This window comes from Mustela erminea, chromosome 12 (genome assembly GCF_009829155.1).
Source record: "Mustela erminea isolate mMusErm1 chromosome 12, mMusErm1.Pri, whole genome shotgun sequence".
Classification (NCBI taxonomy): Eukaryota; Metazoa; Chordata; class Mammalia; order Carnivora; family Mustelidae; genus Mustela; species Mustela erminea.
This window is the reverse complement of record NC_045625.1, coordinates 7,398,069-7,415,109: the sequence shown is the minus strand read 5'-3', so window position 1 is coordinate 7,415,109 and position 17,041 is coordinate 7,398,069. Positions and strand designations below refer to the sequence as shown.

At 54.9% G+C, this 17,041-nt stretch overlaps 2 protein-coding genes across 2 annotated transcripts in view; both read right to left on the bottom strand.

The window, feature by feature from the left end:
• The window catches only part of FAM102A (family with sequence similarity 102 member A), a 35,237-nt gene that overhangs the window by 6,528 nt on the left and 11,668 nt on the right, over positions 1-17,041 (bottom strand). The window contains exons 2-6 of the mRNA XM_032306830.1: positions 6,304-6,424; positions 6,056-6,085; positions 4,037-4,153; positions 665-711; positions 406-539 (exon numbers count right to left, since the gene is read on the bottom strand). Of these exons, the coding sequence (XP_032162721.1) occupies positions 406-539; positions 665-711; positions 4,037-4,153; positions 6,056-6,085; positions 6,304-6,424 (449 nt within the window). The remainder of the gene's footprint in view (positions 1-405; positions 540-664; positions 712-4,036; positions 4,154-6,055; positions 6,086-6,303; positions 6,425-17,041) is intronic.
• On the bottom strand, positions 1,750-2,744 carry LOC116570150 (CD302 antigen-like). Its single transcript, XM_032306831.1, has one exon. It carries the CDS (start codon positions 2,739-2,741, stop codon positions 2,055-2,057), a length of 687 nt encoding a protein of 228 aa, XP_032162722.1. The 5' UTR covers positions 2,742-2,744; the 3' UTR covers positions 1,750-2,054.

Genomic DNA, 17,041 nt, shown 5'->3' with positions numbered 1-17,041 from the left:
GGTGGATGCTGAGAGCGGACAGGCAAGACAGCCAGGCATGGCGGCACACCATCCCCCTGCCGGGAACCCTGCCCCACAGCTCAGGCTCAGCTCAAGTGCCAGCTCTTCAGTGCCAGTCACCGCTCCTGTCCCACCTGCAGGTGACACGGGCTTATTTACTGTTTGATTGACTCTTGTCTCTCCTGCGAGATGGAGCCTCAAGGTAAGGGTGCTGCTGTGATCCTGGGGCCCAGCATGGTGCCCTGCCTGTGGGAAGGGCTCAGACGTGGGCCTCATGGAAGCACGGATGGACATAAACACCATCCCACCACCCATGCTCAGTAAGCATCCCCCCCGGGACCTGGGGAGACGGAGACAAGCCTTGGGCCATGGGGAGGCGCAGGGAGGGCAGGTGCAAAATGATACCTGAGTTGAGGATGGTGGGCCTCGTCTTGGGGGGCCGGGTGCCACTGCCACTGCTGGTCCCACCGCCCTTGCGCGTCAGCTGCAGGGAGGAGTCCTGACCCGGGATGGAGATGGACTTGGCGGTGGATGGTGGCCTTGGGAGGACAGATGGCTGTGACTGGGGTGTCCCACGTTCGGGGGTCAAAGACAGAGGAGGCCAAGAGCCCCGAGGAGGGAAGAGTCCCTGTGTGGCACCCTCCCAGCCTGCGCCCACACTCACGTCTTAAAGCAGGGGTCTCCGGAGAGCAGAAGCATCCCGATGGTGACCTGCACAGAGGGAGAAGTCAGCCACACGGCACCCACCTGCAGCCGGGGTGCCTCCCCATGGCCCCTCTGCTCTGGCTGCCAACAGGCTGGACTCTGATCCTGTCCCTGCCCCTTGCTAGACCTGGCAAAGCCATGGAAATGCACTAAGCCCCGTTTCCTTAGGTGGAGGCGAGGACCAGTCCTGGCGCCTGCCTCCTGGGATAGTGGAGAGGACAAGGGGAGATGACGCTCTGCGTGGCTTAGTGCCCGGCACACAGCGCAGGTGGCAGAAAAACTTAGCTACTGTTCCTCCAGAACCACGGCCAGGAGAGAGGCCACAGTCCCTCTCCAGTCTTAGGTTCTTCTCACAGCCTGAGAGTGGGCGTGGGCACACGAGCTCCACGCAGCAGGCAGGGAGGAGGGAGGTTCACAAAGCCCACCCGGGTGGGGAGGGGCTCCCCAGGTATAACACAGGGCACGGGGGTGGGAGATGGGGTGCACACAGACTCTGACAAGGGGGGAGGGGTGAAACTTTGTTGAGTCAAGTAAAGCAAGAAGCCACCAGAAATTCAACACCCACTTTGGGCAGAGATTTCGGCAGTGGTCTGAACGAGGCAGGGTTGGTTCCCCAAGTCTGGGCCGAGATGGAGTGACAGGAAACGGGTGATAGGACAGGAAAGGGGGCTCATATCCCAGGGTCGCCACTGACAAAAATGGAGATCACTGGGCTGAGAGTTTTAAAGATTTTATTTATTTACTTGAAAGTGAAAGAGCGAGAGAGAGAATGTGCACAAGCAGAGGGGCAGAGGGAAAGGGAGAGAAACTCAAGCAGACTCCACGCTCACGGCAGAGCCTGACATGGGGCTTGATCCCTCGACTCTGAGATCATGACCTGAGCCGAAACCAAGAGTCTAATGCTTAACCAACTGAGTCACCGAGGCATCTCCCCGCCCTGTTTTTGGGGAACTAAACTCTCCGTCCAATGTGAAGCTTGAATTCATGACATGAGGTCCAGAGTCACATGTTCTACTGACTGAGCAGCCAGGTGCCTCCTGAGACTTTTTTTTTTTTTTTATCTGTTTTACTACTTTGGCCTTTATTTAAACTTCTTCAAGTGAAAGGTGCATTTTAAGGAAGTGGTTAAAACTACTAAATTATATCTATGATAATTTTTTAAAAATTTTGTTCTTAGAAGAACCTAAAGATCAATTTTTGTCACAGTGATTACATGAGAACAATGAATGCTACTGGAATAAGGAAATACACCATAAAAACTAATTTTTCATTGTCAAGTTTTACATTAAAGTCCTGCACAGGAATCACTGTCAAAGTATTTGATGTCTTAATCTGAGATTTCCAAAATCTTAGTCAAATTGAACAGCATACTCGTTTTCTTCTGCAACTACCAAAACACAGTCGTCATTATAAGGTGATTGGGGTGCAGTTGAAAAAACTGTGGTGAAACCGGCATCCGAATTTCTTTTGTACAGGAACCAAACGATTGCTCCCAAAACTGTTAAAATTACTGTGCTAGCAATCACCAAAGCTGATATTAAAATGTGGTTATCTGATAAATATTTCTTTTCATAGGGGATAGCTGCTTTACAAAGGGTTCCTCCCATAGAAGAAATTTCACAATTTCCTTTTTTCCATTCACCCGTCTTGGTGTGCAAAAAGGCACAGGTGTCAACTAGGTCTTCACCATCTTCTTGGTTTGTCCACTTATCAAATGTCATATTTGACTTATCAAACCCCTTGAAACTTGCATCATCTGTGTCAAAAAACATGCCTAGTAGGATATTGTCTGGACCCTTCCATTGCTTTTTCAAAGTATCCAGTATAAAAGCATTTTCTTCTTCATTATGTATGCTTACCATGTCTGCTCCATGGTCAGTACACTGATTTCTGACGTCCTCTATGCTTTCTACTTTGATGGCTTCTTTAAGAAAAACGTAACAACTGTCTTGGAACTGAACCCAGGCAGATGAAGGACAGTCCGCGACGGCGGCGGTGACCAGGCCCAGGACAGCGGGCAGCGCGGGCCGGGGCATGACGGCGGCTGCCGAGACTTTTTTTTTTTTAACTGAATTATTTCATCTGGCGGTGATATCAGCCTACAAGTGGGGGATGGCCCCAGGCTGCAGACAGGGAAGTGGCACTCAGACAAACTCCAGGGGAGTGAGGGCCCACGGCGCTGCAGACAGGACGTGGGGGAGCTGCCCCGGCAGCTGAGGCCACTGAACCCCCTCACGCCGTGATTTGCCTACAGGTACACAGGGTCACTGGGGCGAGACCGAAAGGCCCTAGCCCCCACCAAAACTAGCCTCGACCTTTTTGGTGCCTCTGGTTCCCTCTGCGAAGGGTCCGGGAGGCTGCCGAGCCCCGCGCCGCCGCCTGCTGCCGAGCTCTGCTTCAGGCACAAGCGGCTCCCTCTGGGTCAGCTCGCAGAGGTGTGGTTACGCCAAAGCTGTTTTCTCAGGTAGAAGGGTGGGGGACAGGAAGAGAGGCGTGCTGCTAGCGGCGGACGCCCAGATACCTCTGTCCTGAGAGGCCCGAGAGCCAGCGGCCTGGAGGGAGGGAACTGGAAGGGGGCACGCGGCTGGGCTCTAGGGGCAGACACACCGGTTTGCCCCGGCCGCCCCTCGGCCGGTTCTTCCACTCACTGATCCTCCCCTGCAAGCTCGGGCAGCCTCATGTCACATGGGGCAATGGCTGGGAGCTGGACTGTGAAGCTGAGCAGCTGGGGGGTCAAGTGTCACCTCTGCCTGTGACCCCAGGCAAATGATCTATCTAACCTCTGTGCCTCAACCCCCTCCTATGCAAAACTGGGTCCAAGAGCAGACACTACACCCCATGGGGCTGCTGTCCGGCATCATGAGATGAGAGGTGGTGAGCGCTCAGGGATGCGTATTTCAGCCAACCCTTAGCGAGACTGCTGGGATGCACCCCGATCCTGGATTAAAGATGGGGACATGAGGCCAGTGCAGCGCCAGGCTTCTAAGGGTGTTTTCCTGGCCCTGGGACCACATCTTCCCTGTGTCTAGGAGGGGCATCTGTATTTTTTTTTTTTTAAGATTTTATTTATTTATTTGACAGGGTGAGATCACAAGTAGGCAGAGAGGCAAGCAGAGAGATAGAGGAGGAAGCAGACTCCCCGCCAAGCAGAGAGCCCGATGCAGGACTCCATTCCAGGACCCCGAGATGATGACCTGAGGCCCAACCCACTGAGCAACCCAGGCGCCCAGGCATCTGTATTTTTAACAACCCTCCAGGGGACTGGAATGAGGAGCAAGTTGGCCCCGCCCCTTGGTGGGAGGGGACAAAAGAGGGGGCGGGGCCCTGGTACCTTGAGGATGGAGTTGTCCTGACGAGTGTTCTTTGTGTCATATCCCTCCAGCAGGCAGCAACGCACTGTGGAGCCTGAGCCTGCGAATTCGGCCAGGTTCAAGTCGGCAAAGCCCAGCTAGGAGGGACAGAAGAGAGTGTGGGAGACTGCAGGAGATGTGGGTGCCCAGCAAGTGGCACAAGAGTTAACTTGGCAGCGGGGGAGGCAGATCCCCCGGGCCCCCCCCACAGCCCAGACTGAGTATTGCATAATGGCACCCAAGGACAGAGGCTGGTCTGGAGCTCACATCCCTGAGCCACACAAAGCGCCCTTTGTGCAACATCCCAGAGTGCACTGGGGCAGCGCCTGAGATGAAAGGACATTGTTGTCTGTGACACAGAGGCATTGTTCCCTGGGAAACAAGGCTGTGCTGTGGGAGCCGCCAGGCCAGCGGGCGGCGGGGGAGGGAAAGCCCGTGGGAACTCGGTGTGGGGGTGGGGGTGGGCAGGAGGGCCTCACGGAGGTTGGAGTGAGGGGCTTGTAGGAACACCTGGCTGCTCCTGGGATGCAGGCAGAGGCACCAGGGATGCACAGGGAAGTGGTAGCACATTCGAAAACAGGGTACAGGAGCTGGGAAAGCCTTCGAAAGAAGCCAGGTCTCCAGACCTTGGGGAGGAAACTGCGTTGAGGTGGGAGGGTGCTGGGATTAGGACAACCAAACCAACAGGAGGCATTTATTGAGCACCTACTACATGCAAGTCTCTACTGCAGAGTTTAGGCACACACAAGCCAGAATCAGAGACGTGGCAGGTTCAAATCCCAGCCCTGCCATCGAGTCAGAGGGACCCTCATTTGGCAGGGAAGGAAACTAAGGTTCCAGTGGGGAAGTGATTTGCCCAGGGACCCACACAGCCCAAGACCAGGCCCAACCAGTGTCCAGACCAGCCGCCCTCTGGGCTCCAGCTTCCTTCCCTGGAGACTGGGGGCAGGGCCTGTCATGGGTGTTTGCTCACAGGACAGAAGGGAAGGGCCTGCAGGTCTGACCTCTGCTGGGCGCCTGGTAAGTACCCGCTGGGTGGAGGTGGGAGGCCACAGCTGTCTGCGCCTATGTGACCACGGGAGGAGAAATTTCCACTCTGGCGGCACCTTTCACAGCCAGTCGTAGCCACCCTGCCCTGTTTCTGGAGAGGGCCACCAGCACCCGGGCCGGGGCAGAGCAGATGGCCCAGAACACAGAGCTTCCTGAGCTCCGGTCAGTGGGAAAGAACACACCTTCCACGCAGGGCAAGGTGAGGTAAAGGCATTTCCCCTCCGGGTAGTCTGAGTTCACCGCCTGCTGCCAGGTCGCGTCCCAGGGGCCACAGAGGATGGGCAGTATGTCCCTACCAAGAAGGGGGTCTAGGGCAGAGCGGGCTCATTCAGAGCCAGAGGCAACCCCTGCAGAACCGCCTTCTCCCACTGGTCCCCATGGGTGCCGAGCAGACGGCAACAACACAGATGGGCCACAGCAGGGGACCAGCTGGGTGCCCGCCACCCAGCCACACAGGGGGGCATGGCCACAGTTAGAAAGCAAAAGGGATCTATGAAAACGTGCCCATGCTGCAGAATCTGTTTAGAACAAGTCCCTTTTGTGTATGTAAGAAGCCTACTGTCTGCGCGCACACAAGTCCACACATGGGGGGCTCATTTTCCGTTCTTCCAAACCGCAAGCGCGTGGGTTTGACTCGCTGCTCTGTGCATACATCATAATCTTCTTTTCCTTAAAAGGTCTGGGAAGACCTTAACGAATCCAAGGATGGGGTCTGGGGAGGAAGGCTGCAGAGGAGGGTGTGGAAACTGCCCCTTCCACTCTGAACTTCTGTACCGTTTGTGTTACAATAAGCCCAGGGTAGTTTTGTACTAAATGCAAAGACTATCAATAAAGATATTTCTAAGAAAGAAGACATCTGCAGAGCTGAGTGCCTCCTGTTTGGTGCAGAGGGGCCGAAGCTCTTCTCACACCCCTGATCTATCTCACTATCCCTTCCCAGCCCCACTCACCTTGGAATAAGCCTTCCCGCCTTTTAGCTCCTGCAGAGAGAGACAGAAGCAGCAGCGTGAATACAGAACCCAAGGGACCTCATGTGTCTCCCCAGCACCTCCGCCCCGAATCTCACTGCTGGGGATAAGTCAAGACAAGGAGCAGAGGGGCTCACTCCTTGCCCTCTGGAGGGGACAGGTCAGGGGACGGGGCTAAAGCCACTGGATTGGTGGCCTCAAACCCCCAAGCCCTAGCCCCCAAGCCTTACCTTACGCACTGACACGCGGAAGATGCAGGGGTCCAGCAGGCCGGTGGCTGGGTTTGCGCTCATCTTACACACGAAGGTGAACCTCTTCCGCCACCGCACACAGTTCTCCTGCACCTCCTCCCTGCAGGGCAGACAGAGAGGGGAACACAAGCGGGCAGTGAACACAGGTATCAGCGACAGGACCGGCCTTTAGGGATGAGGCAGAGGAGCGCAGCAGAGCTCTCACTTTTTACTTTGTATCACGAAGTGACTGTATTTTCATAAAAAGGACACGCTTGTATAGTGTTGTAAAAACAACAACAAAAAAGTAATAAAAAAAATGAAAAAAAAACACAAGGTAGGGGTGAGGTCAGGCAGAGGGGAGGCTACTCCTTGCCCCTGCTTCCAGCACTGCCCTCTCAGTGCTGCCCTTGTTCTGTGGCTTTGGGGGGCTCCTTCCTCTGCCAATACCTCCCTGGCCCCTGGCCATTCAATAGACCCTCACAACAGTCTTTCCAAACTGGCCCCAGAGCCCATTTTACAGATGAAAAGTGAGGTAAGCTACTTAGTGCCACCCAGTCAGGAAACTGCTGGCCTTCTGCTCAGGGCTGCCTGGCTACGGAGACCCCTTCTATACCACGAACAACAACAACAAGGTTAACAGTAACAGTAACACCGTCTAAGGCTCATATCCTGCTTCCCCTGTGCTAGACAGCACTCATGGCACTTTGGCGGCACTGCTCCAAGGGCCAGAGACCCATAATCACACCAATCCTTCCAACAACTGTCTGAACAGCTACTGCCATTAGGCCAATCCCACATTCACAGACACCGGGAGCTGGGGCCAAGACGCTGGCCCGAGGCCCACTGCACGCACAGCAGAACAGGGACTTGAACCCAAGCCGTGGGCTCCCAGTGCCGCATGCTTCACTCTCACCATACCAGCCTGAGATACCAACTTGGGGTCCTCAGCTTCCCGGATGGCAAGTAGGGAGTTGGTCTTCAGCCCAAGTTCCTTCTGCACCTGGGGGGGAGGGTATTACCACACTGAAAAACTCAGCACCACAAAGGCCATGCTTTGTGCCCTGGGAGTGAGGGGAGCTTGCCCCAGCTGCTCAGCAGGATCTGGGGTGGCAGCGACAAGTTCCACAGCCCCAAGCAGCCCCCAGACCCCCACGGCCCGCCTGGCAGAGCCTGTGCTCAGGAAGGGGTGGCCGCGGAAGGGACGGGACGGCGCAGAGATGTTATCTCCTGCCCCATCATCCCATCTAACAGGACTGGCCGCATTGGACAGCTGAGGAAGTGACCGCTCCACATCCCGGGGACCCCGGGGTCACAGGTTAACTGCCAGACTGCGGCCTGAGGGGAGGGGCTCAGCACAAATGCGGCAGCGTCTGACACGGGCATGTTCACTTCGCACACAACCCTGATGGCAGGCTCTGTGCACCCTCTTCCATAGCTGAGGGCACTGAGGCTCCAAGAGATGGCCCCAGACCACACCCCCAGAGACTGACAACGCAGGATCTGAAACCAGGACTGTCCCACTACAGTCGGAGCGTTCAGTCATCCCCCTGGTTCTCGGGCCCCGGAGCCTGGAGAAGCCTGGCAGGCAGGATGCACCAGGGATTCCGGGCCCGAGACTCGCACCCGAGTCTCCAAGGGCCAAGTACAAGTCAGGCTCCGAGCTTGCAGGGGACTTGATTCACAGATTAACACTGACAGTTACCCCCGTGATGACTCAGTGTCACCAGGAGAGCGTGGAGGGAAAGGGTGAGTCAGATTAGGTGACTGGCCGCAGGGAGGTGACATTCAAGCTCAAAGGGGAACGAAGAGAGGGGTGTAGCCGGTGGGGGAGACAGTTCCAGGCAGAGGAAACAGCGTGAGGGAGGAACAAATATGCTTTTGGTTTCCATGGCCTTGCCCCCGCTGCGCCGAGCCTCTACGAGGAGCCCCCTCCTGACTGCACACGAGGCTCCTCTCATATCCTGCCAGGGCTGTAACAAGGGGCAGCAGGACGCAAGTCAGGCAGACTTGGGCTCCCAGCCCTCACATCCCTGAATGACTCAACCAGGGCCTGACTCTCCACCCTCATGGGTAAAACAGGTACACCACCCACTCATTTGTGGGCACCTGGGAGCATCCGCAAGCCCCACAAAAGGCCCGGCCTGGGGAGTCTGTGAGACGTGTCTCATCGGGTGAAGACACGGGGGACCCCAGCAACTCCCTGCAGCCCCAAGACTGAGAACTAGCACAAAATGTGAGGGCCAGAGATGAGAGGGAGAGAGAGAGGGCCCAGCCTCCAGCAGACAGGGACCGGGACGCTGTCAAAAGCAGTTGTCACAGGAGGAGCCACAGCCCTGGGCCGGGAGCATCACCTGACCCAACCTTGCTGGTTCCACCCATTCATTCAAACATGTGCCAGGTGCTGTTCTATGCACGGGACCCCGGCAGTGACCAACTTACACTGTGGTGGGAGGAAAAATAATGAGGTCAAGGAAACAAGAAAAAGTAGTGCAAGGAGAAAACTAGAAATCTCTCTCCTGGTGGACACTCTGATCACGTACGTAGAAAATCACAACGAATCCACTAAAAACTATTGGAACATAAGAGCTTGGCAAGGTTTCAGGATACAAGATCAATATACAAAAATCAATGTTCACTACATCCTAGTGAACATCCACAATGAAGAAAATAATTCCATTCACAACAGCATCAAGAAGAATAGACAGGATTACATTTAACAAAAGAAGTACAAAATATATATATTCTGGAAAACTAGGAAAATTACTGAAAGAAATTTAAGAAGATCTAAATACATAGAAAGACATCACAGAGTCATGTTTCCAAAGATCAAATGCTGGTAGGACAATGCTCCCAAATTGATCTAAAAATTCAACACAATCTCAGCGGGCTTCTTTGCAGAAATTTGACACATTTATCTTAAACCCTGGAAATTTAAGAGACCAGAATAGTCAAAGCATCTAGAAAAAGTAGAAAAGAACATAATTAAAGGATTCACATGTCTTTGACTACAAAACTTCTACAAAGCTACCATAATCAAGGAAGTATGGTTCTGGCATAAGTACAGACACATAAGCCACTGGAATGGCATTGAGTTCAGAAAAAACCTTCGCATTAAGGGTTGATGGATTTTCAGAAGGGTGGGGGGGTCTTTTTAACAACAGTTGCTAGGACAATGAGATATTCACGTGCACAAGAATGAAGTAGGACCCATTTCTAATACCATATATAGGAACTAACTCAACAGGGATCTAAGAGCTAAAACTACAAAATTCTGAGGAAAGAAATACAGGATAACTCTTTGTGCTCTGGGATTAGGCAACAGTTTCTCAGATATGATGCCAAAAGAACAGGTGACAAAAGAAAAAAACAGAAATACTAGACTTGATCAAAATTAACCTTTTTTGTGGCTCACAGAGCACCCATCAAGGAAGGGAGAAGACAGCCCACGGATGAAGGAAAATATTTGCAGACCCCACATATAACAAGGGACTTGTTCCTAACAATATATAAAGGGCACTTAGAACTGACCAGTAAAAGACAACCCAATTTAAAAATGGGCAAATGATCAAACGCGAACACACACTTCTCTAAAGAAGATACACAAGTGGCCAGTAAGCACAGGAGATGCCCAGCGTCACTGGCCATCAGGGAAACACATCAAAACTATGATGAGTGACCCTTTCACGTGCACTAGGAAGGCTATAATCAAGACTGATCATAACAAGAGTTGGCAAGGAGAAACTGGGGCCCTCACACACTGCTGGTCAGAGTGTAAGGGGGTGTGGCCCCTTCGGAAAATCGCCCGGGCACTTCCTAGAAAAGTTAAACACAGTCACCTTAGGACTCAGCAATTCTACTCCTAGCTGTACATCCAAGAGAAATGAAAGGTAAGTCCACAGTCTTCGTAACAGCTGGAAAGTGAAAGCAACTTGTATGGCCATCCACCGGTGAATGCCTCCACACACGACGGGGTATGCATGATTCAGCAGTCAAAAGAAACTAAGCACAGATACCCCATACTCAACCTTGAAAAACGCTATGTGAGAGAAGCCAGTCACAAAGAACCACGTACTGTGTGATCCCACTTACATGAAACGTCCAGAATGAGCAAATCTCTTCGAGTCAGAAACACTGGTGACTGCCAGGGGCTGGGGGAGTCAGAAGGAAATGCGGAGTGGCTGCTGATGGGTATGGGGTCTCTTTGGGGTGATGAAAATATGCTACAAGGGATTGTGCCCATGGTTGCACAACTCTGTGCATAGACTAAAAACCAGTGAACTGGATGCTTTAAATAGGTGAAAAACCAAACATGGTAGGTGGGATAAAGAGAGAAACACGGAGAAAACAGAGGGGAAGGTGGGTCAGGATTGCTGAGAAGAGAGAAGAAGGTGAGCGCTGCTACTTCTGGCAGATGGCTGGGTAAAGCCCGAAGGCAGTGACATCTGAGCAGGGCCAGCATGAGGAGTGAAGACATAAAAGACTAGGGAGAGCTGTCCAGATGCATTAACGGCAAATGCAAAGGCCCTGAGGTAGAAACATGTTTGGCAAAAGTGGCCTGGAGGCAAGGAGCTAAATGGGACTGGGGAGGAAAGCAGAGGGGATGTGGTTGGGGAGGGGGCAGGCGTCATGCAGGACCTCAGGGGCCATGGTGAGGTCTTTGAATTGAATTCTGATGGTGGCTCTGTCTTGCCTCAATGGCTTGAGGCAGACAGAGAGCAACCCCAGAGTCGGTGGGTGGAAGGGAAAAAAGAGTAGAAACATTTCCCGAGCAGCCTAAATGGGGGACCAATAAGCCCAATAAGCCCAAGACTAAATGGGGGACCTGGGGGGCGGCCATGGCTTCCCCAGGGACCCTCGGATCTCCACCCAGCCCCTCCACTCAACTCAGCCCAGGAGCTGGAAGCAGCTGCTGGAGACCTGAGGAGGAAGCTCACAGTGTTGGGCGTGTGGAAACACCCAGAGGAATCAGGATTAGTGTCTGGGAACAAAAGCTGATACATGGGATTGTAGGCTCTCTCCCTTCCCCTTTGTGAGTCTGCCCTGGGAACAAGGGCCAGGAAGCCTGAGGCCCTCTCTGGGTTCCTGTGGGCCTGCCAGGCCCGGCCACACGGTGCCCTCCCAGGCTCAGGTAACAGGCGCCTTCCTCTCCCTCCACAGGAAGATGGGCCGGGACAGGACTCTGGGGATCAGCGCTGGGCCTCCCCGTTGTTTCCACAGGGCTCTAAACACACACTATTAAGCGCCACCACTCCCACGGGAAGAGGCTCACAGCCCCACCCCGGCCCAGCCCCAGAGGTCACGGCAAGGGCAAAACAAACACCTCGGCAGAGGATCCCCCTCCCAAAGGCCTACTGTGTGCCACCCAGCACTCCTCAACCCTGCCAGGTGGCTGTTACCGGGCCTGCCTCGCCGGTGACAGGGGTGAGGCTCCAAAAGGCTGAGTGACTCTCCCACATGCTTCGAGGACCAGAGGCCAGCCTGTGCCCTGAGCCCCCGTCCGGGAACCTGAGATGATGGCCCAGCCCAGCCCCGGCCCCACCGCTGCCTCTGCAGAGAGGGAGGCAGGCCCAGGCTCAGGACAGGGGCAAAGGAGGGAGAGCAACACGAGCATGGGGCAGGGGAGGGGTGTTCATAAGAACTGCAGGAGTGGGGCACCAGTGGGGCTCAGTGGGTTAAGCCTCTGCCTTCGGCTCAGGTCATGATCTCAGGGTCCTGGGATCGAGCCCCGCAACAGGCTCTCTGCTCGGCAGGGAGCTTGCTTTGCCCTCTCCCTCTGCCTGCCTCTCTGCCTGCTTGTGATCTCTCTGTCAAATAAATAAGTTAAATCCTTAAAAAAAAAGGGGGGGGGCAGGAAGCCATGAGCGCCAGAGAGGGAGCTGGCCAGGCCAGGTCTACGGGAACCTTAGGAGCTAGACTCCCTCGTGAACCTTTCACTGAGCCCTTAGTGGGTGCAGGTACTGCTGAGGCCCTGGGGATATGACCCTTGAACCAAACAGAAATCCCCGCCTTCCAGGAGCTTAGTCTGGCAAACCGAGGCACAAAGGCCGCGAGTGCCGTAGAGGGCCGGGTGGGGGGTGTGTGAGGGAAGGAGACCAGGGAAGGCGACACCTGAGCAAGGAGCTGAAGCAGGTGAGGCAGGGACCCACGCCCTGGGGGAGCAGCAGCCCGGCAGGCCAGCGTGGAAGGAGCAGGGCAAGCAGGGGTGCTGGCAGGGAAGCAGGAGAGGGGATCTTGGCCGCAAGCTTCCAAACCGTGGTGAGGTGCCAGCGGTCACGGGCGCCCACGTGTGCTCAGGTAGGTAGGGAAGCACAGCAGAGACCAGGGGAGGAGGAGTTTTCTCTTCCTTTTGAACTGAATGATCAGTATGGCTTCTTTTAAAAGCATGACTCCGGGCACGCATGGAGATAGGCGCCGGGTTGTTATACGCAACTAATAAATTGTTGAACACGATATCAAAAACTAATGATGTACTGTATGTGGGCTAATTGAACAGAATAAAAATAAAAAATAAAAATAAATGTAAAAAAGCATGACTGGGGGGAGAAACGAACTCCTCTGGGAGGGCTCAGGGTTGCCATGAGGTCCGAGGCCACAAAGCCACCATAGGGAATGACCCCCAGGAATAGCAGTGGCCTCGTGCAAGACCCCTTAAGGGTGTCTAGGACTGCGAAAGCCAAGTGCTACCTCACACCACTGTGACCTTGGGGCACTGTGGGTGCAGGGGACAGGGACCCGGCTTGGGCGCCCATGTCCATCTGCAATGACAGGAAGCACAGTAGCGCCTGTCTCCGAAAGACAGGGAGTGTGGGAGAATTAAAACCAATGAGTATTTATGAAGAAAAATCATAAATAAGACATTTGTTAAGAAAACACAGGACTGGGCGTCCCCACTGTTTGCCCTGCCGCTGTGGCTCACGATGGGCTGGAAAACAGAACCGTCCAGATGGCGCAGCCAAGTCCAGAGAGGAGGCCATCCAGAGCGCTGGAGCCCGGGCTCCCAGGCAAGGGGCTTGTTCCTTGGCACTCTGGCATGAGGGGACAGTGGTCAAAGGAAGGAGGGAGCTCACAGCAGGTCTGGCTAGGGTGATGAGGGACACCAGGGCCCATCTTCTTCATTTCTGTCCAAGAATCATTTCTACAATCAAAATTTAAATTGAGGGGACCTGGGTGGCTCAGTGGGTTAAATAAAGCCTCTGCCTTCAGCTCAGGGCATGATCTCAGGGTCCTGGGATCGAGCCCCACATCGGGTTCTCTGCTCAGTGGGGAGACTGCTTCCCCTCCACCTTTTTCTGCCTGCCTTCTCTCTGTCAAATAAATAAATAAAATCTTTTTAAAAATTTTAAATTGAGAAATGAATAAAGGGAGTGAGGTCAGAAGGGCTGGTCAAAAGCCAGAGGCGGTGTGACCCCTCATCTCCCTGATTCAAGGCCTGGGCCCAGACCTTCCCACAGGACCAGGTGCTCCTGCCTGGGGTTTCAAGCATGAGTCCCCAGCTCCATACTGCCAGGGACAGGTAATTACAGAGACTGCATTTTCAGGGGAGTTTTGTTTTTAGCTTTAAGATATACAATTAGACGTCCGAATCCCAGGGAGGCGTGGGGAGCCCTCCACCCACCGCAGCCCACGGTGGCCAGCCCCGTGGCAGAATTCAGTTATTTCTGGGTTGTCCTAAAATAGGGCAGAGCACCGTAGGAGGCTGCTGTCCTCAGCCCAGCAGAACTCCCTCGGAGCACCCCTGGCCCCAAATCCCGACCAAGGCCTCTATTACGCATCCACAGAGACTTACTGTGGGTGCTGGCTTGGCGTGGCGCCTGGGTGGGTGTGGGGACGTAGCAGGGGCAGACCTTGCAGAGTCTCCCCCAGTTGCGTGGGGGAGACAGAAACTTCCCACGTGACTAGTAACTGCCACCAGCCTCTGAGAGGGCAGAAAGGGTTCTGAGCTGATCTGGAGGGGATGGGCAGTGACACTGGAGCTGGGACCCCAAGGTTGAGGTTGGCCAGGTAAAGATTAGAGGAGATGTCCCAGGCAATGGGAACAGCCCAAGAAGACCCCAAGGGAAGGAGGGGCTCCTGGGAAGAGGTGAGAGGCCAGTGTATTAATTAATTGGTAGTAAAAGCAGGTTCTGTTCATTTAGCTTGTGCTATAGGATACATGCTTCATATATGTGACCAACCGAACTCTACCACAATCCAATGAGGTATGTGCCATCATCATTCCCATTTTACAGAGGAAGAAACTGAGATCTAGAGAAGACAGGATAGGCCCCAAGTCACAGAACGGGGTTGGAAGCTGATCTGAGGTGGCCTGACACCAAGGCCACACCTTCAGTTCTTCCCTGTGTCAGTTCCCCTTACAAGCAGGAAGGGTAAGTGGGCACACCTGGGAGGAGGGAAATGCTTCTTCCCAGACCCCAGCCTCAAAGGCTGTGACGGGTGGCAGTCAGGTTGACATGAGCCACCATCCTCAGCCTCTCACAATGAGAGGCTGGTCAGAAATTCAGGATTCCCAGCAGGAGCGACCCCAGAGTCCAGAACCTCCTCCCAGTTCCCCAAGGCCGGCCCACAGCCACATCCCCAGTCCCTGGCCCAGGCCAGCCTTACCACCCAGGAAGTGCAAAAAGATCCCAGAGCCTTAGCACCCCCAGGGTCTCCATCACTCATGTGACAAGGGGTTCCCAAGTGGGAGCCACCTCCTGGCCACAGGCTGCCAAGCCCACAGGGTCCTTGCAGGCAGAAACAAAAGAGGCCACTTGGTGCCTCTCTCTGGAGCTGGAGCAAAGATGTGGCACGGCCTGCAGTCAGCAGAGGAACAGAAAGTTTTAGGAGAAGGAGGCCGGGGTATCAGTGGGGCAGCCCCTGGAATGGGCTCCAGCGGAACCCTGCGCCCACCATTAGCCTTCACCCTCCCAGCCGGATGGCCTCGTCTGCACGCCTGCCTCACTACCACCTCTGCTCAGCACGGAGCCCTGGTCTGGCAGGGAGCAGCTCAGCCGTGGCCACAAGCAAGGCCCAGAACAGGGCTTCTCAGACTCAAGGGAACACTGAAAACCCTCAGCTCAACACACAGATTCCCAGGTGCTGCCACAACTAGACTACAGGGCAGGGGGTCTCTTTCAATCTTAGCACTACTGACGTTCGGAGTCGGAGATTCTTGAGGTCCTGGGGGGGAACCCTGTGCACTGCAGGATATCCAGCAGCATCCTGCCAGTAGTGTAACACCAGCTGTAACGACCAAAAATGCCTTCAGACACTGCCGACTGTCCCCGCAGGGGAAGAAGTCACCACCATTAAGAATCACTGCTGCAGGCCTTGGGCCAAACCCCAAACGGGGCTGGATCTCATGACCCTGAAATCACAACCCTAGCCGAAATCGAGAGTGGGATGTTTAACTGACTGAGCCACCAGGCACCCCATGGGCCGAACTTCTTAAACAAGCTAATGTGGGATTCTGATGCAGGAGGTGGGCCTCCAGCTAAAAGAGGGGCATACCCAGGAGCACTGAGGGGGACCCCAGGGACCTCCCAGCCCCAGCTGGGGTCCTGGATGCCTGAGTGGGCTGGTCCCTGGATTCTTCCCATCCGGCCCCTACAGTGACAGGGAACCAGAGCAAGGCTGCATCACTAAGTCCCTCCCAGTGGGTCCAGCAGCCCCAGGGGGCAGGAGGGCTGTCATGGAGCCCAGGAGCCCAGCCAGCGCCTCACCAGCCACGCCCACTCCATGATGTCGAGTCCTTGGCTGGGATCCTGGGGGAGTGAGCAGTCGGTCGCAGTGATGCAGCCAAGGTTCCGGGCTGATGAAACACAGCCCAGGCCGGGAGAGGCAAGAGTCTAATAAGGAAACAATTTAAATTGACAACATCTGCCTGTGCTTCCCCGAAGAGAAGAGTGTACAGCCGCCTGGGGAGGGGCCCGCCCCCGGGACCGGCCAAGGCGTCCATCCAGGGGCCATGGGGCGGTGGAGCTTCCATCCCAGCGGCCAACGTGGCAGCCCAGCGGCATCTGGCTCCTGCCAGGAATCCAGGGCTGCGCACAAGGGAAGCAGCTTGCAGCGGTTCTGACACAGGCAGCGACTCTTCCTGCAACAGGATGAGGCAGCAGTCAGCTCCGAGAGGCCAGCCAGCCTGCTGACACTGGAGTGCTCGGGGAGGTGGTGGGAGGGATGTCACCAGACACCTCAAGACCCCTCCTCTGCTCCCCTGCTCCTGGCCCGGGAGTAAAGGCTGGCATCAGCAAGTGACCCATGGAAGTCCAGACTGGACAGCCCACTGGGGGCTGCAGCAACTCTAGATTGAAAAAGGAGTAGGGAGCCAGCCAATCACTCAGGCTTGCTGGGGAAGCATCAGGGTCAGGGGTAAGGACTCTGGAGTCAGGCACAGCTGAGTTGTAATCCTGCTGCTCACCAGCCCCAAAGCTCGAGCTGGATCAAAGAGCCACAGCAGCCAGGGACCAGCTTCCCCGTTTACAGACACAGGCTCATAGCCTCCCTGCTTGGCCTTCTGTATCCAGTCAGGCCACAGGGGCGGCTTCCCCACCACCTGGGGAGACCTGTGGATGCTTTTCCCATCTGACAATAATGGGCCACTCCCTCTTGCTCTTATAGCCCAAGAGGAGTTCAAGCCATTGAAAGGATCCAAAGTAAACCTCTAGCTTTGACCAAGTATCAGTCCAATCCCTCGCACTGGGACAAAGATGCCCTCTGTATCCAGTGTTGCCCAGCGGGGCTCCTGTTTCCTAGG

Coding starts and splice junctions, on each gene's coding strand:
- LOC116570150 (XM_032306831.1), bottom strand. CDS start 2,741: ATGCCCCGGCCCGCGCTGCCCGCTGTCCTGGGCCTGGTCACCGCCGCC.